General features: G+C 38.5%; 1 protein-coding gene across 4 annotated transcripts; it reads left to right on the forward strand.

The window, feature by feature from the left end:
- The first annotated feature begins 2295 nt into the window (after window positions 1-2295).
- Window positions 2296-18797, forward strand: GBP5 (guanylate binding protein 5). 4 transcript variants are annotated; one of them, XM_063711257.1, is made up of 13 exons: window positions 3165-3758; window positions 3800-4837; window positions 6021-6128; window positions 7312-7520; window positions 8028-8155; window positions 9354-9463; window positions 9691-9887; window positions 10255-10497; window positions 12780-13060; window positions 13806-14018; window positions 14971-15073; window positions 15357-15538; window positions 16939-18797. In XM_063711257.1, exons 4-13 carry the CDS (start codon window positions 7331-7333, stop codon window positions 17050-17052), a joined length of 1761 nt encoding a protein of 586 aa, XP_063567327.1. In that variant the 5' UTR covers window positions 3165-3758; window positions 3800-4837; window positions 6021-6128; window positions 7312-7330; the 3' UTR covers window positions 17053-18797. The 4 variants fall into 4 exon arrangements, with proteins under 4 accessions (XP_054387517.1, XP_009246405.3, XP_063567327.1 ...); XM_054531542.2 differs by having other exon boundaries at window positions 2296-4837; XM_009248130.4 differs by lacking the exons at window positions 3165-3758; window positions 3800-4837 and adding an exon at window positions 2373-2752.
- Window positions 18798-25300: the final 6503 nt, after the last annotated feature.

Consider the following 25300-nt stretch of genomic DNA (forward strand, 5'->3'; position numbering starts at 1 on the left):
CTTCAAGAAGACCAACCAGACCACTAGATGTCAAGGTGATCAAATCAGTCCTTTTGCACCTTGGAGGAGTCCGTGACTTTTTTTTTTTTTTTTTTACTGAAATTGACATAAATTCTGGGTATGGATATTCCCCTGTTGAGAGTGGTTCAGCCAGCACCTATTCGAGGACTTGTAGTGTCTGTTTAAATGTCATGAAATCCTACTAAACATCAGCTTAGAGAAAGTTTTGAAAGTTTTACTTTAAAATAAAGAGGCACAACCATGCGAATGTAACCATGGAATCCACTAGTCCTTATACATCATTGAAAAGCTGCCAGCCTAACAAAACTGGAATGGCCAGTAGAGACCACTGTGGGGTTGGGGACTGTCATTCAATATGCAGTATATAATTGGATAACTAAAGGATATTATATGCTAGCTGGAATATATGAGCCTGGGAACCAAAGAGTTAAAGTAGGAGTATTCTCCATCGAATTATTTGTGAATTTGTGATCCATTGTCTAGTCTGCTGGACTAGAGGGCCACTTCTCAGGGTGAAGTTAAGCAGTTTTTCTACCAGGGGTCATAGTAAAGTTCTACTAAATCTGAAACTATAGCTGCCACCTGGTCATTTTATGAATTTCATGTTTGTAGACAAGCCAGCAGGCAATTAAAAGGATTGATCTACTGGCAAGCTTAAATGATTATGGTTTCTGTGAGGAAATAATATATAATGGAAGCAGGGAGGAGTATGGCTGGCACTCAAAGGATTCCCTGGGATACTCTTGGTGCTTGCATGGCCTGTTAAGATGCACTGGAAGTAACCACAGCCTTATTAAAGCACAGAAATAGGTCTTCTGGTTTCTCAGAAATGAAGAAATGTTTCTCTCCACTGAGAAGGCAACCTAGACAAGGAGAACTCCTGATCAAGTATGAGCAAAACCTAGAATGGGTAATAGAGGAGAAGATCTTGAATATCAGTTATGTTCATAAAATCAGTTGCAGCAAAGAGGACTATAGCTTAGACTTTCCTATTGTGTGTGTGTGTGTGTGTGTGTGTGTGTGTATATATGTATTTAAACTAAGGACCAGCCACAAAATTGAAGAAGCCATTAAGGAAAGGTTGATCTTTGCATAAGATGGGGCAATATGGATGGGATACCCACAACATCTGTGAAGTCCATCTCCCTTTATCACTCACCCTTGCACATTCCAATGGCACCTCACTGCAAACATCAGAGATCCTTCATCTAAGGATTTTTTCTCAGCCCACACGTGGGCCAGGTCAGGAGTGCAAGGGGGTTATGCATTCAGGACCAGTCCTTATCCAGAAATGAAAGGAAGTTGGAAGAAAAGTACCCCAGGTTTCTAAGCCACCCAAGAGGGAAATTGGAGGCAGATTTTACATTGTTTCCTAGAGTTACCTGAGGAGATCTAACTCCTGGTTCCCACAACAAAACCTGCTAGATATGTTCCCAGTCACTGGCTTCATTCCGTTCCAGTTTTCACTTTCCCACTGTCCTACCCCGTTTCTTATGAGCACCTTCCAAATAAATATCCCTTTCTCACAAATCCTTGTCTAGGAACTAAAGCTCCAAAAATACAGCCTAACAGCCACTCTGTTCATTGTAAAATAAAGATAGAAAAATAAATTGTCTTGTAGGATTGAAATCAAGATAATATGAGATATTTAGTGTCCAGATCTTAGAGTCCATTTATTAAAAAGGGACAATAATAATGATGATTATGATGATTCACTCAGCAAACACAAAAGGACTACAATAAAGTGCTTGGGTTTCAGTCTTAAGATCCATTTATTAGCAGCTCTGTGATTTTGGGCAAGTTACTAAATTTCCTTGTGTCCTAGCTTTTCTAAAATTGGGAGAAAACATTTGTTGGGAGAATTAAAATAGAATAATCCACACAAAGTAGTGAAACCTGTCCAGGGCATTACAAATGTCTAATAAATAATATCCTTGTTATCATTCATTGTGTACTAAGTGCCAAAAACTTTGTCCTTGCCTGTGAGTTAAAATTCTCAGCTACTGAACCTACTGCGAAAGTAATAAACTTAGTCCTGTGTGAGCAGCTCTAACATTTCGCAACAATAGACCTCAAAAATCTTATGAGCTCTTCCCCTGGCCCGCTCCCAAACTGGAGATGAATGTCAACATATTTCAAGCTAGGTTTGAAATACCACATACTTTGAACAACTGTGAAAGATCTCAAATTTCTCTTCTAGTAACAACAATGGAAGCAGGGAGGAGTATGGCTGGCACTCAAAGGATTCTCTGCAGTTTCTGGGAAACATGCAGTTTCCAAGAAGTCAGCTCAAATACATCCAGCCTATCCACACTAGGCAACAGTTGGGAAATTCCCTTTGTCATCTGGCTTAGTCACTGAATTTCCTTTTGGTTTCTATTTCCTATAGAGAACTTTCAAAAATCCCCCTTTCTGTTATTCCATATTTTGTATTCAAATTGTCTCCTTTTTCGAGCAGGGAAAACGGGGTGGGAAGAATAAAAACCCCAGGACTGAGTGAAGAAAAAGTAAACGAGAAATCACCACAGTGAAAGTAAACGACGAGAGTTTGAACTCCTAGCAAGTTCTCATTGAAGCAGCTTTCTTTTTTCTTTGAGACCGAGTCTCGCTCTGTCGCCCAGGCTGAAGTGCAGTGGCGCAGTCTCGGCTCACTGCAAGCTCTGCCTCCCAGGTTCAAGTCATTCTCCTGCCTCAAACTGCGGGGACCACAGGCGGCCGCCACCATGCCCAGGTAACTTTTTGTATATTTTTAGTAGAGACGGGGTTTCACCGTGTTAGCCAGGATGGTCTCAATCTCCTGACCTCGTCATCCACCCGCCTTGGCCTCCCGACATGCTGGGATTACAGGCTGAGCCACCGTGCCCAGTCCCTCATGGAAGCAGCTTTCTTACTAGCTCTAAAATACCTCTTCTTCCGATTTTATAATCAAGATAATGAGAGGTGACAGCGTGCTGGCAGCCCTCGCAGCCCTCCCTCAATCTCGATGCCTCCTCTGCCTGGGCATCCACTCTGGCGGCCCTTGAGGAGCCCTTCAGCCCTCTGCTGCACTGTGGGAGCCCCTTCCTGGGCTGGCGGAGGCTGGAGCTGGCTCCCTCAGCTTGCCGGGAGGTGTGGAGGGAGAGGCATGGGTGGGAACTGGGGCTGCGCCCGGCACTTGAGGGCCAGCGCGAGTTCTGGGTGGGCTTGGGCTCCGCAGACCCTGCACTCGGGGCGGTCCCTGCACTCGGAGCGGCCCCGGGCAGTGAGGGGTTTAGCACCTGGGCCAGCAGCTGCTGTGCTAGACTTCTCACGGGGCCTTAGCTGCCTCCCAGTGGGGCAGGGCTGGGGACCTGCAGCCTGCCATGCCTGAGCCTCCTCCCCTCTCCCTCTTCCCACCCCACCCTGCCATGGGCTCCTGCGCTGCCTGAGCCTCCCTGAGGAGTGCCGCCCCCTGCTCCACAGCGCCCCATCCCATCCATCGCCCTGTCCCATCCGTCGCCCAAGGACTGAGGAGTGCCAGTGCATGGCGCGGGACTGGCAGGCAGCTCCACCTTAGGCCCAGTGCAAGATCCACTGGGTGAAGCCAGCTGGGCTCCTGAGTCTAGTGGGAACTTGGAGAATCTTTATGTCTAGCTAAGGGATTGTAAATACACCAATCAGCACTCTGTATCTATTTAATCTGGTGGGGACTTGGAGAATCTTTATGTCTAGCTAAGGGATTGTAAATGCACCAATCAGCACTCTGTATCTAGCTCAAGGTTTGTAAATGCACCAATCAGCACTCTGTATCTAGCTCAAGGTTTGTAAATACGCCAATCCACACTCTGTATCTAGCTAATCTAGTGGGGACGTGAAGAACTTTTGTGTCCAGCTCAGGGATTGTAAACGCACCAATCAGCACCCTGTCAAAACGGACCAATCAGCTCTCTGTAAAATGGACCAATCGGCTCTCTGTAAAATGGACCAATCCGCAGGATGTGGGTGGGGCCAGATAAGAGAAGGAGCCAGCAGTGGCAACCCGCTGGGGTCACCTTCCAGGTTGTGGAAACTTTGTTCTTTCACTCTTTGCAATAAATCTTGCTGCTGCTCACTCTTTGGGTCCACACTGCCTTTATGAGCTGTTGACACTCACCATGAAGGTCTGCAGCTTCACTCCTGATGCCAGCGAGACCACAAACCCACCAGGAGGAACAAACAACTCCAGACACGCAGCCTTAAGAGCTGTAACACTCACCGCGAAGGTCTGAAGCTTCACTCCTGAGCCAGCCAGACCACGAACCCACCAGAAGGAAGAAACTCCAAACACATCCGAACATCAGAAGGAGCAAACTCCGGACACGCCACCTTTAAGAACTGTGACACTCACCGCTAGGGGCCGTGGCTTCATTCTTGCAGTCAGTGAGACCAAGAACCCACCAATTCCGGACACAGTAAGACTGGGGCAAGAGGTGGAAGAGATTTGCAAGATTCAGTTGGTTTTAAAAACATTCTACAAAGGATAGGATGCAGCTTAGCCTGATGTGGTATATCAGACCTCAGTAAAGAATAAATTGTATTCTTATCAGACAGGCAGCAGAATTCATTAAGTACCAGCTGTGTCTGCCTCCTGCTTAATTAGACACCAATGTGTGTGGTGACTAAACTAAGAGTTTGAAATGCCTTCAAATTATTTTTCTTCCTTTGCAATTTTATGACTTATTCGGGAATCATAATTTCCACTTAAGTTACCTTCGTCCTTCATAAAATCTGATTAAACTGACTTGAACTTCAGCATGAAAGTTTCAAGAACTATGATTGTTATTATTTTCGTGAGAAAGAACAATGAATATGATGCAATGTAAGTAGCTTGCAAACATTAGGTCAAGAAAAAAATGTTGAAACCCGGAGAGAAGTTTCATGAAAACAGTAATGTATTTTTAGTCATAGTCTTGTACTTTGTTTGAAAGTAGATTTCTTCCTTTAGCATTAGCCCTGACTTAATTCATGTTGGTTTCTTGGCATCTACTCACTTAACTAACCCCTTTTGTGTTGGGTTCTGCTTCTACTACTCTATTGCCTTTACTATTATGAATCACCTAATTTAACAGTTGCCCAACTGGACCCCTCAATACTGTCTGGCAACTGTTCACTCATTGAAGTTCTCTCCTTTGAATTTCTTACCATGACACATACTTCAAGCATTTTGTACTAGTTTGATTTCCATTTATATCCCCAATAAGAGCCTTTTCCTTTTCCTCGAAATTCAAACCAAAAACTATGCAAAATAAGCAAAAGCAAGCAATAACAACTACATATACAAATGCAGGCGCAAAACCCAAACTAGAATTGTATGGCTGAAAACAGCTGTTTTCTTTCAGAAATCCTTCCACTACCACTTCTGAGCATTTTCTCTTAGTATTTTTTTTTTGGAATTTTCCTTCTTTGCACTTTTTAAAATCTCCTGCAGCTCACTGTCTCTCTTTCATAAGCCAGCAGTTATACTGATGTTAATAAATCGTTGTTTATTTACTTTTACTTTTTTAGAAAACAAGCTGAAAGAATTGAGTGAAATGCCACAGAGATACAGATAGCCAGTTGTAGGGCTGGGGTTGGAAATCAAGTCTAATTTAATGCAAGGGCAAAATGTGCATTTTGTGTGTGTATTTTGAACCATTCTTGCATTGTTTTTATTTGCAAAGGTTATAGGGCTCAAACAGGGAGAATGCATCCCAGAACACTAAGTTATGAATAACAGAGCAACAGTTATGTTTGTGGCTTGAACACATTAAATCTGCAATAATGTTTTAGAAATTTGGCTTTACTAAAAGCATTAAAGATGCTATCCAGATGACATTAGGGGACAACATGTAAAATACTATTATTAATATAGATATACAATGCTATTGTCATTCATAAGAAAGTCTGAACACTCAGACACATTCATTACCTCTCCCACTAGTGATATCATCCCAAAGCATAAGATCTTGTAAGCTCTCAATATCTGCTTATAGATTTGGCTTATGTATCTTTTGTTTTTCTAGCTAATTGTTGTAGATCATCACTTCAAGGTGCCCGTGTCTTTCTAGTGTAAAAATTATTCTGGCCTCCGCTGCATACAAATCAGGCAACAAGAATTCTACAAATATAAGGTACTAATATTACATTGAAAGTAGATTAGAATGAGAAGAGACCTGGCATTTGAGTCTCTAAATTTATTGCAGAATTGCCTCTTTCTGGGTCAGGCTTGCACTAGGCATTTCCTGACTCCCATGTCCTAGTGCTACACCATTTGCAAATGGAGCTTCTATTTTCTGCCGCCAAGCAGTTTCTGTTTTAATTTATGTCAACATAATGATTTCCAGGGCATTAGCTATGAGGAAGCAGGGAGAATGGGTCTTCATAATTGTAAAATGACAGTTTTTGAAATCTGCTAGTAAAGAGATGGAGAATCCAAACCTTTTCATTGTAAGATTTTAGTGAAAGAACTCGTCAAGCGGATACTGAAGTTTTAGCTGCTTTAGTAAATAACCACCTTTAAAATGGAAGAAAACTATTCTTTATGATAAGGCAAAGTAGGAAAGCATATTTTTTATGGCATTTGCTTTTTCTCATATAGCTCAAAATGTTTTTTTAACCAGAGACTCTTTAGGTTATAGGGATTGATGCTCAGAAGTTAGAAAAAAACAGGTTAAGTATTATTAAAGGAAGTTGTTTTACTCATTCAGTCAATCATAAAATAATCATGCTTTGCAGTTTTGGTTTAATAAAGCACATTAGTAACTATGTAAAAAATTTTAAATATATCTCTAAGAAGCAAACAACTATGATTTGTTAGATAATGCTGCATAATGACTTGGTAGTATTTAATGTAATGCAATTTGACTGGACATAGATCTAACTATGAAAAAATGAAGCTGACACAAAGTAAAATGAACAGTGTAATATATTAATAAAGAATATCATAAAGAATTAATATAGGAACCCAGGGAGGTAAAAACTAAAAAACATAACTAAGCCAAAAACCAATGGAATAAGAGTTAGATTCAAACTAGTAGGTTAGACGCAGGAAATGGATTTTCGTATGCCTATCAAATATTTAAGAACCAGTAGAATGGCCTATAGTAGACATATAAAGGGCCTAGGACTTATTTTTATTTTAAAATAAAGTCTCTTTATTTTATAGGACTCTTTTTATTTTAAAACATTTTTTTTTCCAGAAACTTAGGCAATGCTGGGGAGTAGTATGTCCCCAGGTTCAGTAAGCAGAATGACTTCCTTTGCTTATTAAACAAACACTAGAAATTCCAGCCTATCCCATCTGTTCCCTTGCAGGCAAAGTAACATCCTAGACATGGCTTTAGAGATCCACATGTCAGACCCCATGTGCCTCATCGAGAACTTTAATGAGCAGCTGAAGGTTAATCAGGAAGCTTTGGAGATCCTGTCTGCCATTACGCAACCTGTAGTTGTGGTAGCGATTGTGGGCCTCTATCGCACTGGCAAATCCTACCTGATGAACAAGCTGGCTGGGAAGAACAAGGGTGAGTGGTACCAGCAAAGCTCTGCCAAACCCTTCTGTCCATTCACACAGTCACCATCCAGTACAGGGAAGCAAGGAGAGAGTAAGACATGAGGATGAATATTAAAAGCCAATGTTTAGGTCACAGCTGGTCTTTTTATCTTTTGGAAGATGAAGACCAGTTCTCTGTTCCTGACATATCACCTCTTTTTTTTTCTTTGCCTTGATTTCTTCTTGTAAAATGTATAATATATTCTCCTTGTAAGGAGTAAGACATCAATGAAGTAATTCCCATATACATAATTATAAACTAGCAACATTTTAGTAGCATAATTTTTTTTAATATCAAAGTTCCAACCTATGGTATTTGATATTGTTTTTCCATTTCTGCATCATCATTCAAATCAATACTGGTTGTACATTCTGCTATCTCCTCATCTTGCTTTCCTTAAACTCTAGCTAAATGATCAAGCAAATCCCCAATTTCCAGAGTTTCTCTTCTATTACAACCTCTCACTCCCCCTGCCAGGCTTCTCTGTTGCATGTACCGTGCAGTCTCAAACCAAGGGAATTTGGATATGGTGTGTGCCTCATCCCAACTGGCCAAATCACACATTAGTTCTGCTTGACACTGAGGGCCTGGGAGATGTCGAGAAGGTGAGGAAGAAGGATTCCTTTTTATAACCTCCTAATCTCTGAACAGTCTCTTCACAGGGAGATTTTGGGTTTATTTTTCTAAATTTGTAGTTCCACTTGACCAATGTATATCCCCCATTGTTTTCCTTTGTATTTTTACTATTCAGAGTTTGGAAGCCTGACGTGAGAAAATACATTTATAAGCCAGAATCAGTATTAGAAGAGCAGTGTTGATGTTGAGCTAGGCAATTAACGCAAATGCATAAACATGATGCATATAAAATCACTGTTACAAGCCTGATCCTGTAGATTATACTACTTAATAGTGGGTTCTGTTCTTAAATGAACTTGTGTTCCAATCAGAGCTCTAGCACTTGTAGCTTTCTGACTTTGATAAGAGAAGTAAGTCTCTCCAAATGTTTTATTTTTTCTTTGGTCTTTCTTATTCAACTCACTACTTAAAAACAGTAGATACATGGGCCTTTCCTAGTTATATGCTGGTAAGTACTTAACAACCAGCTCAAGGACAAAACAACAAAAACAAAAACAACCATGATTTGTAGCACTTGACTATTTTCTGAATACTCCCATCATAATTGATTTCAAGCTACCAAGGTTAATTCACTAAACTCAGACTTGGGAAGACATGCACACAATTTGCTGTCATGAGTTGGTATCAGTTGGCTCCAGCACACAAGTGAATCTTTCTCTTGAACTTCCATTGTTTTTTTTCTGTGTGTTTTTTTTCTTTGTTTTTGATTTGCCAGGATTTAAAGATGATAAGCCACAATTTAAGCCTCAGTTTCCTTACCTACAAAATGGAGATACTAACTATAAACTCATCTCACAGCACTATTTTTTAGAATTCGATAAGATCATTAATGTGAACTGCATTATTGATACTGATTATTCAATAAAATAGGTATATGTACTGGGTATATAGGCCAATTTTGTTTTATATGCTGGAAAATCTTGGTTTTAAGTACTCTGATCACCCCACTAATTTTAACTATCCCTTTTGCAAGTATGTAGAGGGACTGGTGAGTTAATAAGATATGGATCGGTATAAAATTATCAATGTTAAGAGAACTATTCAAAGTTAATATTTCTAACAATCTTTTTTTTTGTCTTGTTCAACATTTATGACAAGAGCCTATTTTTAAATATAGCTCATCTGGGAATCCCATGAGACATGACTTAGATTTGGTCTGACTTCTAGGCTGACAACAAGAATGATATCCAGATCTTTGCACTGGCACTCTTACTGAGCAGCACCTTTGTGTACAATACTGTGAACAAAATTGATCAGGGTGCTATCGACCTACTGCAGTATCCTTTTGTGGTATAGGGTGGCACCAAAGTCCGACAGAACTCCTCTATTTACCAGCTGCGTGTCTGTGAGACTTTGTGAATCACAAAAATGGAAACGTGATGAACACTGAAAATACAAAGAAAGGAGCACTCATAGGGGAAAATAAAGGTTTGGGGGAAAATGGAATTAAGTATGGGTTTAGATGCAATCCTATTTCTGCCAGTTTTCTTTAATTGCATCTCAGCAATGTGACAGAACTGACAGATCTGCTCAAGGCAAGAAACTCAGCCAACCTTGACAGGGTTGAAGATCCTGCTGACTCTGCGAGCTTCTTTCCAGACTTAGTGTGGACTCTGAGAGATTTCTGCTTAGGCCTGGAAATAGATGGGCAACTTGTCACACCAGATGAATACCTGGAGAATTCCCTGAGGCCAAAGCAAGGTAACAGGGACTTCAGTTTTAGAAAGATTTTTTAAAAAGTAATCTAAGAAATTATCTCTTTTGTTTAGGTGGTTAAATTTATGGTTTTCTATATATATTCACCCAGCTCTCCTAAAAAATAAATAATAAATATTTTTGTTTATAATGAACAAGTAGATTCAATATTAAATTGCATTTTTCCTTGTTCTTAGAACAAATTTCTTTTCTTTTTTACTTTCCCTGATTAGTTACCTTTTTTCTTTTTACTTAGAGTTTATGAAGATATATTAATCTAAGTGACATCAGGTGGAAGGACATTTATTTGAGGTAAATAAATGAAAATGAATGCAAAGTCTATGCTAAATAAATCCTATTTTTTATTCTCCAGGTAGTGATCAAAGAGTTCGAAATTTCAATTTGCCCCGTCTGTGTATACAGAAGTTCTTTCCAAAAAAGAAATGCTTTATCTTTGACTTACCTGCTCACCAAAAAAAGCTTGCCCAACTTGAAACACTGCCTGATGATGAGCTAGAGCCTGAATTTGTGCAACAAGTGACAGAATTCTGTTCCTACATCTTTAGCCATTCTATGACCAAGACTCTTCCAGGTGGCATCATGGTCAACGGATCTCGTGAGTATTATTTTTAGGATTTTCCTTCAGCTTAATGTAAACTATAAGGGACACTTTTTATAAGATTATCCTTGCATTGTCCATGTTGACAAATGCATAGGCAATTGCTACTGTGAAAATCATATATATCATATTTATTAAGTTTCAGTGGGTATCACATATTACTAAGTGTGTGTAGTAATACCTTTAAAGTTACATAAAATAGGAACAAAACCTGAAGATAAGATAAAATTAAAGATCTGTTGAACTGGATTAATCCACATGGGCTGGCAGCATTTGTTCAACAAATACGTTGGATTTTTATTATGTGTCACAGTATTTGATAGGCACAAGATGAACAAGACATACATGTTCCCTGTATAAGTGAAATTTGGTTGATAACAAACTTTAAACAAAGGCCCAAATTGTCTAAAACCCTAAATGAAATCTAAGCAGACTTTTGGGCCTAGTTTTTCTTAAGAACTCTGTGTAAATAATTGCTACATTAAGCTGGGACTGCAGGCGCACGCCACCATGCCCGGCTAATTTTTGTATTTTTAGTAGAGTAGGGGTTTCACCATGTTGGCCAGGATGGTCTCGATCTCTTGACCTCATGATCTGCCGGCCTTGGCCTCCCAAAGTGCTGGGATTATAGGCGTGAGCTACCACGCCCGGCCAATAACACTTTCTTTAACACTATTAGGAAAATACCTGGAAAAAGCAAGATGACATAAGTGTAGGGCATTGTGGATCAAGGAATGTCAGCATCACATGATCATCTAACCAGAGGCAGATTGAAAGAAAAAAAAAAAGGAGGAGGACTTATATCTAAGAAGTTCCCCACATAAAATACTGTAAGTAGGTCCAGATGCCATTAACCTTAAAAATGTGTATCCTACTGTAATATATATGGTTTCATTTTCTGCATGAGACATGACTTTAAAGGTTTAGGAAGAAAGGTAAGGAAGGCATCTGTCAAAAGCAACACTCTTGACAAAATGAGGGCTCAAGATGTGCTGTTTTGTGATCTCCCATGCTATTTTGAAAACAGCTGGCTGGCGATCAGGAAAGGTCAGTGATAGTCTTGCTCTTTCTGTAACCCAGTTTTAGAAATCTGCCACCCAAAAAGAATGGAACAACTCTTGAAGGATTCCACAGTCTGGCGATCAGACCATGGTCAGCCTCTGCTTTCCTATGAAAGCCCTACACATTGTTCGCTCGTTCTCTGCTGTGTTCTACATATAACATGAAAGCAGTAACGGATGATCCCTTTTATGTTCTTTATTTTTTAGAATTGGTACATTTATGTCGTGATTAATATTGTTAGAGATTGTAAATTCCTAGAAAGTTACAATAAAGTACTTTAGTCTCCTTAAAAAAAAAAAAAAAAAAAAAAAAAAAAAAAAATAATTGCTACATTATAGAAGGAAGTTGACTGGAAACAAAAGTGTGCAAATGACAAGGACGTAAAACAGGAAAGTTCAAACAAACATTAAGAGAAACCTGGTTTACATTGCTTACTTTGCACTTTTTTTTTTTTTTTTTTGAGGTGGAGTCTCTCTCTGTCGCCCAGGCTGGAGTGCAGTGGTGCGATCTTGGCTCACTGCAAGCTCCGCCTCCTGGGTTCTCACCATTTTCCTGCCTCAGCCTCTTGAGTAGCTGGGACTACAGGTACCCGCCACCACACCTGGCTAATTTTTTGTATTTTTTAGTAGAGATGGGGTTTCACCGTGTTAGCCAAGATGGTCTCGATCTCCTCACCTCGTGATCTGCCCACCTCGGCCTCCCAAACTTTTTAAGAGGAGGGTAGCTCTCATACTAGCTTAACTATACTAAAGTGAAATAGAAAAAGGAATTCTGTACCCTAGAACTTAAAGTATAATAAATATATATATAAATAAAAAGAAAAAGGAATTCTGAAGAGAACAGAAAGCTGAGGGAAAAAGGGAAGATTGAAGAGATAGAAGCCTATATAGCATTGTAGCCAAATGAATATGTTTGACTTTTATATGATCATCTTCTCATTTCTCCATCAGAGAAGGATGAACTGTAGACTATCACAAACACCTTGAAATTTCCTCTATTTTCTTATTTGAACACAGTTTCCTTTCCCAAAGAATGAAAAACTTGGCTTCCTGATAGCACAATTTCCCAAATAAACTTATTTGGGCCACTTGACTACTGTCCATAATGCTAAACAATTTCAGGCAATGCAACTATTAAATGTACATTCTCAGAAATTACTATATCGATCATGTCTTCTTCCTTTGCAAATAATATAAACATTTCTTTCTTCCATGAAGGTCTAAAGAACCTGGTGCTGACCTATGTCGATGCCATCAGCAGTGGGGATCTGCCTTGCATAGAGAATGCAGTCCTGGCCTTGGCTCAGAGAGAGAACTCAGCTGCAGTGCAAAAGGCCATTGCTCACTATGACCAGCAAATGGGCCAGAAAGTGCAGCTGCCCATGGAAACCCTCCAGGAGCTGCTGGACCTGCACAAGACCAGTGAGAGGGAGGCCATTGAAATCTTCATGAAAAACTCTTTCAAGGATGTAGACCAAAGTTTCCAGAAAGAATTGGAGGTGATATTTTTGTTTCTAGTTCATGGAGATTAAGGTCAAGAAGACGAAGTATTGCTTTGAATGATAAAATAGGACTTAGTTAAGAAAAAAAATACTAGATTGGAAAATAATAATCAATATATAGCCATGATACCACTTTTATTCTGAAAACAAAGGAACAAACATGTAATTACTCTGGACCTCGTAGATTCTGAAGTTTTCCCATATGCATACATTTACCATGTTATACCCATGAACTGAATTTTAATTAATTTTCTGTCTTTGGCCAATTGCATTTACAAAGTATTAAATTTTCTTTTTTATTAATCAAGCATATAGAATTACCAATTTAATCCACTAAAATATGATGTATCCAGGATTAATAGAATAAGTTGATATCATTCCAGCCAACTATTCTGCTTTGAACTTTATCATTGGAAATCCCGAGTAAAACACTGAAATACTGGAAGGAATGTTGTAAACTAGTAGGCTGCATTTAAAATTAAAGCATGAAGCTAGAGGTCTGTGGCATGAAGATTACACCTAAAGCAGAAATAACAAGAGATTCAAACCCAAAAGTAAATGTCATTTTTCTATAGAGTATCATCCTTGGAATTTTTCCAGGTTTGGTGGAAAGGATATAGTCTTGCTTATATGTGTCTTGCTGTAAGTTTGTAGAAAAAAATATGGATTCTTTTTCAGAATTATTTCCAGAAATACTGAAGTATTGCTAACATCTTTTCCATGGGTTTTTGTCTCTTTGAAGACTCTACTAGATGCAAAACAGAATGACATTTGTAAACGGAACTCAGAAGCATCCTCAGATCATTGCTTGGCTTTACTTAAGGATATTTTTGGTCCTCTAGAAGAAGCAGTGAAGCAGGGAATTTATTCTAAGCCAGGAGGCCATAATCTCTTCATTCAGAAAACAGAAGAACTGAAGGCAAAGTACTATCAGGAGCCTCGGAAAGGAATACAGGTATCCCTAGTTCTACCTATTAATTGTGGAGAATTGCTGAGGGACCTCTTTGAAAAATCAGTGAGAACAGGAAAAATGCCATGTATACAGGCACACAGATGAGGTTTATGTCTCTGTCTAGTAGTAATCCTTTTCTTAAATAAGAATTTATGGAAAAACAATGTGCCTGGTGTTGGTGTTCCTCACACAGAATTTATATCTAATGGTAGCAGTGGGATTAAATTGAACCATCACCATAATCACCAGACTTGCTTTGTGACCAACATTCATTGCAACAAAGAGGCCTTTTTGGTTACATTGGACAGAATGCCAATACTTGAAACTAACCTAAGAAACACCAGTAATTCATTGGCTTACACAAACTAAAAGCAAAACATTTTAATTTAGTTTCAAGTATAGATGCATTCAGAATTTTAAACAATATTATCCCTTTTCCTCCTTCCTTCTTTCTGTCATTTTTCTGTTTCATTTTCCTGACTATTGGCTTCATTTCCAGGCAGCCTCACCCCACGTGACAATAAAGATAACACCAACAGGTCCAAGCTTAACTAGTCCTCACTGCCCTCAGTCTCAGGGGAAAGAGAGCACCTTTTCCCCAGCATATATCTGTCATTCAAACACAAAAGCATCATCAATTTTCATACTCTTTGCAGTATTTTTCTCCCTGTGAACAAGTCCTTTGCATCTAGTGGACTTGCATGCTCTGACTGACTATGGAGTCATGCCCAAACTTGTGACAGGAGCGGGTGTTCCACAAGCCTCTCCTGTCTCAATTGGCAGTTCCACCAAGTGCAGGGTGGAAGCCTGTATAGGCTCCACTTCTCCTATGGAGCCTCTCCTATGGCAAGCCTCTCCTATGAGGAGTAGATGCTGGAAGGAACAAGACAAAGATGTTTACAACATTCCTAATCACCATTTCCTGCTTCTAACTGCATGTTTTTGGGGTTACTAGGCTGAAGAAGTTCTACAGAAATATTTAAAGTCCAAGGAGTCTGTGAGCCATGCAATACTACAGACTGACCAGGCTCTCACAGAGAAGGAAAAAAAGAAGAAAGGTGAGAAGAAAGTGGAAATTATGCAAGATAGAATAAAATCTATAAATTTTAAATAAATTTGGCCTGGCCCTCATGGGATGTTAAACTAGAGCAAGAATGGCAAAGATGCTTCTTAGCTCCTCAAGCATATCTGACTGTGGCATGATCCTGCATTGTGGTTACCTGGAAGGGAAAAACAACCCCTGGGAATTTTATCCAGGAAGTTGGAACAATCACAAACAAAAGTGGGAGGAAGAAGGAAGAGGCACATTAATCCTGGAGAAGTTTATCTTTTTCTCCTCAGAGGCACAAGTGAAAGCAGAAGCTGCAAAGGCTGAAGCGCAAAGGTTGGAGGCGATTCAAAGGCAGAACCAGCAAATGATGCAGGAGAGGGAGAGACTCCATCAGGAACAAGTGAGACAAATGGAGATAGCCAAACAAAATTGGCTGGCAGAGCAACAGAAAATGCAGGAACAACGGATGCAGGTATTCATCAATTGTTTCATCTCTCCCCTCCCTGTAACGATGAGAGTATGAAGCAGTGGCAAAGAGGGAGAGGCAGCAAGATCTTGTGGCTCTCAGCAAGGAGTCTGGAGCCAGAAAGCCTGGGTATGAATCCAAGCCCCACCTCTTAGTAAGTATATGGTTTACGCAAGTTATCTATCACCTCTGTGCCTAATTTTCCTCTTGTGTAAAATGGACACAGTGATGATATCTATGTTATAGGGTTATTTTGATAATTAAATGAGTTAATATTTGTGTTTAAATGGTGCTTGATACAGAGTAAGCACTATATGTTGTTAAATAAAAACCAAGGCATTTCTAGGCTGCAGTAACTGGTCTTTCCTGTTGACTTGTTAATTGTCCTGAATGATCTTTTGCTTTGGTCATAGATACTTTGTTAATTTGATTTCATGTTACTGTGTCTATGCGCCTGTGCTTGCCTTGATCATCTCTGTTCTGAAGGCCTTTAATTTGCCAGTTTGTTTCATCTGGTCCTTTAGTTTTATTTACCAATCACTGTCAGTAGTTACCAAGCACTCTCCAGTAGTTCTTACTTATCAGTCACTGTCATAGCACTTTATATGCATTATCTCATCTAATCCATTCACTGTAAAGCAGAACTACTGTGTCCTCATTTTTCAGATGAGATAAGTGGGGTTTCAAAGAGATAATCAATGCAAATATCACACAAGCCTAGCACATTAACAAAATTGCCTTCCAAATGAGTGGAATCTGGAATGTTTTTGCTTCTGCAGACCTGGTGTAAAATTCCTATGTCAGCACCCTAATGAGACAAACGACATCCTAATTCTTCCCCTTGGCTTGCCAGTTTGTAGGTACTAGTTTTTCGGAAGTTACTCTAAAATATTTCTGATTGCAGCTCCTTCCTAAAGAGCAGTATGAGCAACATGTGGTTATTTATGTCTTCATTCTTTTCTCCTACTTCTGTGGTGATCTGGAACAAATTCTCTTATCTAAAGATTGGACAGCCCACCTGATTCCGATGTCACTTAGATACACTGTTTTTGTTTCAGCCTCTTCTCTTAGAAGTATATCTGACAGTCTCCTGTGTGTGTATGAGAATTGAAGTCAAGATGTGACTAAGATTGCCCAAAGAAATTGTGTGGTTTAAGGGGGAAGGGAGCTTTGGTTTGGAATCCTGGGGACATCAATATTCCAGGGATGAGAAATGACCATTTCTGGAGCTAGAGAAAGACAAGGAGGATGAATAATTACAGAAATAGGTTAGATGCATGTGAATGGAAGAGAGAGATATTCAGGAACTGTTTATTGCTACTGTAGATGAAAAGAAGTAAGGACAAGTGAGTGACTTAGGCAATCAGTAAGAAGCTTGATCTTACTTTCTGTTTATCACTCTTTAGGAAGAGGCTGCACGGCTCAGCACAACATTCCAAGCTCAAAACAGAAGCCTTCTCAATGAGCTCCAGCATGCCCAGAGGACTGTTAATAACAATGATCCATGTGTTTTACTCTAAAGTGCTAAATATGGGAGTTTCCTTTTTTACTCTTTGTCACTGATGACACAACAGAACAAGAAACTGTAGAACTTGGGACAATCAACATTTAAATAAATTTTATAATTATTTTTTCAAACTTTCATATAGAGTTATAAGATTATGATGCTGGTATCTGGTAAAATGTACATCCCAGTAGTCCAATAGTTTGAATGATTATTGCTTCCTTTAAGAGATTATAAATTGTATAAGGGACATTGTATCGCTGCCTTCATTTATGCGTGATATTGGGATGGTTTCATCAGGAGATGCTTTCCCTTGCATCTCAATGCCATCTGTCTAATTTCTCATAAGGGGATTATGTTACCTAGAGCAGGACTTCCCAACCCTCAGGCCATAGACTAGCTCTGGTCTGTGGCCTTTTAGGAACCTGGCCACACAGCAGGAGGTGAGCAGCAGGTAAGTGAGCATTACAGCCTGAGCTCCACCTCCTGTCAGATCAGCAGTGACATTAGATTCTCATAGGAGTGGAAACCCTATTGTGAACTGTGCATGCAAAAGATCCAGGTTGTGTGATCCTTGTGGAACAATATAAACCAGAAACCAATAATGCCACCCCACCTCCAACCCCCACCAACCCTCTGTGGATAAATTATCTTCCACGAAACTGGTCCCTGATGCCAAATAGGTTGGGGGACCGCTGACCTAGAGGAAGTTATGCACATGGGCTTGTAATATTAGCTGAGAGAAAGGACAAGAAGACCCAAAATCTGGCAAGCAAATTTATTAACCTGCCGGGCTGCTCCACAGAAATCAGAGGAGGCAGCCGCCGGGCTTACAGGCTAAGGGGTATAAGTAGGTCTGCAGGGGTTTTGTGTGTGTGTGCGGGGGTGTCGGTGGGGCAAGGCCATTTTGGGGACTTTTCCTCCCAGTACGGCCACATCCTGCAGTTTGTCAGTTTTTGCCCCTACCTGGCTCAGGGTACCAGGATGTGGTTTAGCTTAGGGGAGGTTATAGCGGCACCTAAGTTCTGGGAACTTGGGGTGGGGGCGACCTTTTGGAAGAAAAATAAGCTGCAGGGCATCTAGGGGAGGGGGCTTGTTATATTCCTCTGGGGGCAGGGTGTCCCTAACTGGGCTCAGTCGGAAGGAATTTGACCAAAGTCTTGGCTCAGTTGGGCATTACCCAGGCTAATGGTCGTGTGCTGGATGCCATCAGAGGGAAGTACCAATGGTAAAGTGGAAACAATGTGCAGCTTTCAGCTGGGTGGAGGCTGCTATTCTATGGACAGTGAGATGATTCCTTGGCACTGTCAATAGACAATCTGCATAGAGAAATTCCAAGCTAAAAGCCAATCATGTTATAATAAAATAGAGATTCTTCAGAAGATGAAAGGAATTACCAGCATGGAAATTGTATCATAGGCTTAAGGGCTAAAGAAGAAGCCTTTTCTTTTCTGTTCACCCTCACCAAGAGCACAACTCAAATAGGGCATTTTATAACCTGAAACAATTTATATTAGACTTAATTATTATGTGTAATGTGTTTATAATCCTTTAGATCTTATAAATATGTGGTATAAGAATGCCATATAATGTGCCAAAAATCTGAGTGCCTTTAATGCTTACTTATAATGCTAAAAAATGATCTTAATTCTTTGCAATTATATATGAAAAATGACTGATTTTTCTTAAAATATGTAACTTATATAAATATATCTATTTGTACAGATTTTAACCATAAAAACATTTTTGGAAAACCATAAATCAGTTCCTTTGTTTGTATTTTTCTCAAAGTTAAAAGTCTATAGAGAAAGACTGAATTTCCCTAAGGAGATTAAGAATTGCTTTAAGACTAGAATTAAAACACACTTTATTACATCTTTTTATGTACTTTTTGTTACTTTGTTTTGTATATCTCCAGTAAAAATTTTTGCTTAAATTATAGAAACATTACATAAAGCTCTGTTTTTCTCCCTTATAAGTACTTACTCATATAAGGAATTTTCCACTTAGCTAATACGATGGGAGCTTGAATTTTTTTATCACCCAAAATATGGTTTACTTATATACAGAAAAAAGAAGAAAAATTTTAGTCTCTGCTCTTTTTACTGTTCTTTGTAGAGCTTTAATATGAGGAATTTTTCATATCAGATAGGATGTGGTGCTACTCAGCAGTATTTCTAGATTTGAACTGAAGTTCAGAAGGTACCAGCATATTCAACTGAGCATTTCTCTAGCAATACCCTACAATTACCTTTTCAAGCTGTGCAATTTATAAAGAAAAAAATACACTTTATCATCCAAGGAAATGTTATCAGTAAAAAGAATAGCTCTATCTCCAAATTAAATATTGATATCTTTATTATCCGTCTTAAAGAAATTTTTTAAAATCCTGAGACTCAGCAAAATTAAGTCATTTAAAGTTTCACACCTTGTTACTGTTAACCTAGACCATGTTACAAAGTAGTTGATTTCTAGTCTAATTTAACTTTTTCTATTATATCTCCCCCACCAAAAACCAGAGAAGCACGCTGCTTTCATTAGTGATCCACAGATATTCTTCCCCACCAGCTTCCCTGGATCCCACTCATCCCCAAATATTCTGATCTCATAGGTTAGAGATCTGTCACTGGGTGCAAAAGAACAAGAAAAGGCACTGTAAGGTAAACATTGATGATTTCTTGAAACTACCAGTAAGTAGCTTATATTTTATGACTTTCTTTGTCTTACTGCTGTGAAATCAACTGATTTAGTTTTAAATGTAATGAAAAGCAAAGCAATAGATTCTCCCCTAGAGCCTGCAGATGGAATGCAACCTTGTTAACATCTTGATTTAAGCTTCACAGACTTCTGATTTCCAAAACTGTAAGATAATAAGCTTCTGTTGTTTTAAGCCACAAAATTAGTAATAATTTGTTATAGCAGCAATAGGAAACAAATACAAAATCTTTATAAGTTAATACTATGAATAGTTATTCATACCAGCTAAGAGACATTTGGGATTTATTATGTATCACTTTATTATGGTCACTGTAGTAATTCATCTGTTGCTCATAAAAACCTTATAAACATTTAGTATTGTTTTATGGCAATTGTTATTTTAAACAATATTATCAATGTATGTTAGTGTTATCATTATTAAAGTTATTATTGTTAAAGCATTGAAATTAAATAAATTAAGGGCAGTACCACAGAAGGCCTTTTGAATTTAGACCCCACATTAATAACCATCTTGTGGTACTTTCTTATCTTGCTTAGTGATACGGTTTGGCTGTGTCCACTCAAATCTCATCTTGAATTGTAGCTCCCATAATGCCCACATGTTGTGGGAGGGATCAGGTGGGAAGTAATCGAATCATGGGGGTGGGTTTTCCTCTGCTTTTTTCATGATAGTGAATAAGTCGCCTGAGATCCGATGGTTTTATAAAGGGCAATTCCCCTGCACATGCTCTCTTGCCTGACACCATGTAAGATGTGCCTTTGTTCGTCTTTCACCTTCTGCTGTGGTTGTGAGGCCTCCCCACCCATGTAAAACTGCAAGTCCGTTACATCTCTTTTCCTTTATCAATTACCCAGTCTTGAGTATTTCTTCATAGCAGTATGAAAATGGACTAATATACTTAGGAAAACATAGAAATACTGAATAATGTGTTTAGAAGGAATTACTAAAATAATTGAAATCAAAAGCATAGCTTCAAAACAATATATAAGAATTCGGCACAAAATAAGCAGGTAAAGAAATTTCTAAAATGAAGTGGAGAAAATGTGGTAATGACTCTAGTGTATAAAGATCACCAACAGAATAGAAAGTCCAAAAAATAGACTTTATAGGAATAATACAGGGTAAAGATAGACTTCTTAGTAGGTTGGGACTACTGGATGGCCATATAGGAAAAGATCAAGTTGTAACCAGACCTCACACACAACACCCTAAAATAAGAAAAAGGAACCACACCCAAATTGATAAAATAGAAAATGTAAAACTATGAAAACGCATTTGAAGAAATCAAGGTTATGTTCTTCATAAACCTATAAAGGAGAGGGCCTTTCTAAATGCGACTCAAAACTCTTGAAATATCTCTTGACCCCATGTCTCAGTCAGTTTCAACACAATCTTTTGTTCCCTTTCAAAGCAATATTTTAGTTAGTTACATCCCATTCTCTCTGTTTTTCAAAATTATTAAATGTGACACATACTGAAGAGTACAAAAAACATAAAATGTGCAATATTCAATATAAATAAATTACAAAATGAATGCACAAGTAACAACCCAGGTACATACATTCAGCATTACTAAAACTCTATAGGTGTATATGACAACTTCTGACAACCCTGCTAGAGCCAACTAATATCACAACTTTCACAACTATTTTCTAGGATTTTATTATAAACATGTGAGCTCCTAAGTAATGTAATTTTGTTTGGGCTGTTTTCAAGCTTTATTTAAATGGAATTACATTGTTTGTATTCTTTTATGCCTTGCTTCATTTGTTAATAAAATCTTTATAAGATTCATCTAGTTCATTGTATGTAGTTGTAAGCTATATATATTCTACTGTTTAAAGATAACCATTCATTCTACTATTAATACATATCTGGATTTTCAGGTTTACCTTATGAAATGTTATTAAAGACATTCTTTTTTTTTTCTTTTTTTTTTATGAGACAGAGTCTCACTCTGTCACCCAGGCTGGAGTGAAGTGGCATGATCTCGGCTCATGGCAGCTTCTGCCTCCCAGGTTCAAGCAATTCTCATGCCTCAGCCTCCCAACTAGCTGGGACTACAGGCACACACCACTGTGCCTGGCTAATTTTTGCATTTTTAGTAGAGATAGCGTCTCACCATGTTGTACAGGCAGGTCTTGAACTCCTGGCCTCAGGTGATCCACCCACCTCGGCTCCCCAAAGTGCTGGGATTACAGGTATGAGCCACCGTGCCCGATCAGAACATTCTCGAACATATACACTTGTGCATGTATATATAAAATTCCCTCTGTAACACTAAAGTCTTAGAGAGTGGATATCCAGTTTTTCTTATTTATTAAATTTTTTATTATTTTTAATTTTTGTGGGTACATAGTAGGAGTATATGTTTACAGGGTACATGAGATGCCTTGATACAGACATGCAGTGCATAATGATCAGATGGAGAAGGGGTATCTATCTACTCAAGCATTTATCCTTTGTATTACAAAAATCCAATTATACACTTTTAGTAATTTTAAGAAGTACAATTAAATTATTATTGACTATAATCTCCCCTTTGTGCTATTAAATATTAGGTCTCATTCATTCTTTCTAACTATATTTTTTGTACTCATTAAACATCCTCACCTCACCCGTATCACCCTACCCCACTACACTTCCCAGGCTCTGGTAAAGATCCTCTACTCTCTACAGTTATGAATTCAATTGGTTTGATTTTTAGATCCTGCAAATAAGTGAGAACATGCAATGTTTGTTTTAATATGCTTGGCTTATTTCACTTAACATAATGATCTCCAGTTCCATCCAAGTTGTTGCGGATGACAGGATCTCATTATTTTTATGGCCGAATAGCACTCCATTGTGTAAAAGTACCACATTTTCTTTATGCATTCATGTGTTGATGGATACTTGGCTTGCTTCCAGATCTTGGCTATTGTGAAAAGCGATGCAACAAACATGGGAGTGGGAATATCTCTTCAGTATACTGATTTCTTTCTTTTGGGTTATATACCTAGCAGTGGGATTGCTGGATCATATAGTAGCTTAATTTTCAGTTTTCTGAGGAACCCCCAAACTGTTCTCCTTAGTGGTTGTACGAATTTACAATCCCACCAACAATATACAAAGACTTCCTTTCCTCCACATCCTTGCCAGCATTTGTTACTGACTGTTTTTTGGACATAAGCCATTTTAACTGGGGTGAGATGATGTCGTTGTAGTTTTGATTTGCATTTCTCTGATGATCCATGATGTTGAGCACCTTTTCATATGACTGTTTTCCATTTGTATGTCTTTTTTTGAGAAATGTCTATTCAAATCTTTTGCCCATTTTTTGATCGGATAATTAGATTTTTTCCTATAGAGTTGTTTAAACTCCTTATATTTTCTAGTTATTAATCCTTTGTCAGATGGGTAGTTTGCAAGTATCTTCTTGTATTCTCTATGTTGTGTCTTCACTTTGTTTATGGATTCCTTTGCTGTGCAGAACCTTTTTAATTTGACATGATCCCATTTACCCATTTTTGCTTTTGTTCCCTGTGCTTGAGGGGTATTACCCAAACAATTTTTGCCCAGACCAATGTCCTGGAGAGTTTCCCCAATGTTTCTTATAGTAGTTTTATAGTTTGAAGTCTTAGATGTAAGTCTTTAATCCACTTCGATTTGATTTTTGTATATGTCAAGAGATAGAGGCCCAGTTTCATTCTTTTGCATATGGATATCCAGTTTTCCCAGCATCATTTATTGAAGAGATTGTCTTTTCTTTGGTGTATGTCCTTGACATCTTTGTTGAATATGAGTTTACTAAAGGTGTGTGGATTTCTTTCTGGGTTCTGTATTCTGTTCCACTGGTCTATGTGTCTGTTTTTGTTTTTGTTTTTGTTTTGTTTTGTTTTGTTTTGTTTTGTTTTTGAGACGAGTCTCACTCTGTCGCCCAGGCTGGAGTGCAGTGGCGCGAACTCGGCTCACTGAAAGCTCCGCCTCCCGGGTTCTCGCCATTCTCCTGCCTCAGCCTCCCCAGTAGCTGGGACTACAGGTGCCCGCCAACATGCCCAGCTAATTTTTTTTTTTTTTTTAGTAGAGACGATTTTTCACCGTGTTAGCCAGGATGGTCTCTATCTCCTGACCTCATGATCTGCCCACCTTGGCCTCCCAAAGTGCTGGGATTACAAGCGTCAGCCACCGCCCCCAGCGTATGTGTCTGTTTTTATGCCACTACCATGCTGTTTTGGTTGCTATTGATCTGTAATTTGAAGTTAGGTAATGTGATTCCTCCAGTTTTGTTCTTTTTGCTCAGGATAGCTGTGGCTATTCTGGGTCTTTTGTGGTTTCAAATAAATTTTGGGATAGCTTTATTTTTTTCTATTTCTGTGAAGAATGTCATTAGTATTTTGATGGAGATTGCATTGAATCTGTAGATTGCTCTGGGCAGTATGAACATTTTAACAATATTGATTCTTCCAATCCATGAAGATGGAATATCTTTCCATATTTTTCTGTCCTCTTCAATTTCCTTCATCAGTGTCTTATAATTTTCATTATAGAGATCTTTCACTTTTTTAGTTAATTCTTGAGTATTTAATTTTATTTGTGGCCATTGGAAATGGGATTACTTTTATTTTTCACATTGTTCACTGTAGGCATACAGAAATGTTACTGATGTTTGTATGTTGATTTTATATCCTACAACTTTACTAAATTGGCTTATCAGTTTTCAATTTTTTTTGGTGGTGTCTTTAGGTTTTTTGAAATATAAGATCATATTATCTGCAAATAATGATAAATTGACTTCTTGCTTTCCAATTTGGATGCCCTTTATATCTTTCTCTTGTCTGATTGCTCTAGTTAGGACATCCAATACTATGTTGAGTTGCAGTGGTGAAAGTGGGCATCCTTGTCATGTTCCAGTTTTTACAGTAAAGGCTTTCAGGTTTTTTTCCCATTCAGTATCATAAAAACTGTGGGTTTGTTGTATATGGCTTTTATTATGTTGAGATATGTTTCTTCCTTACCCAGATTTTTTAGGGTTTTTATCATGGAGGGATGTTGAATTTTATCAAATGCTTTTACAGCATTAGCTGAAATGACCATATGGCTTTTGTCCTCCATTCTGTTGATATGAAGTATCACAATGACTAATTTTCATAGGTTGAACCATACTTGAATCCCAGAGATAAATCCCACTTGGTCATGATGAATGGTCTTTTTAATATACTGTTGAATTTGGTTTGCTAGTATTTTCTTGAGGGTTTTTACATCAATACTCATCAGAGATATGAGCCTGTAGCTTTCTTCTTTTTTATGTGTCAATGTCTGATTTTGATCAAGGCAATACAGGCCTCATTAATTGAGGTTGAAAGTATTCCTCCCTACTCTATTTTTCACAAAGTTTGAATATATTTGATATAACTTCTTCTTTAAATTAAACAGTGAAGTCATTGGGTCCCAGGCTTTTCTTTACTGGGAGACTTTTTCTTATGGCTTCACTATCATTACTTGTTATTGGTCTGTTCAGGTTTTGGATTTCTTCATTGCCCAATCTTAGTATTTGTCTAGGAAT

Source organism: Pongo abelii, chromosome 1 (genome assembly GCF_028885655.2).
Source record: "Pongo abelii isolate AG06213 chromosome 1, NHGRI_mPonAbe1-v2.0_pri, whole genome shotgun sequence".
Lineage (NCBI taxonomy): Eukaryota > Metazoa > Chordata > Mammalia > Primates > Hominidae > Pongo > Pongo abelii.

Coding starts and splice junctions, on each gene's coding strand:
- GBP5 (XM_054531542.2), top strand. CDS start 7,331: ATGGCTTTAGAGATCCACATGTCAGACCCCATGTGCCTCATCGAGAAC. Junction 7,521..8,027: donor GCTGGCTGGGAAGAACAAGG/GTGAGTGGTACC, acceptor TCCCCCTGCCAG/GCTTCTCTGTTGCATGTACC. Junction 14,019..14,970: donor AGCCTCGGAAAGGAATACAG/GTATCCCTAGTT, acceptor TGGGGTTACTAG/GCTGAAGAAGTTCTACAGAA.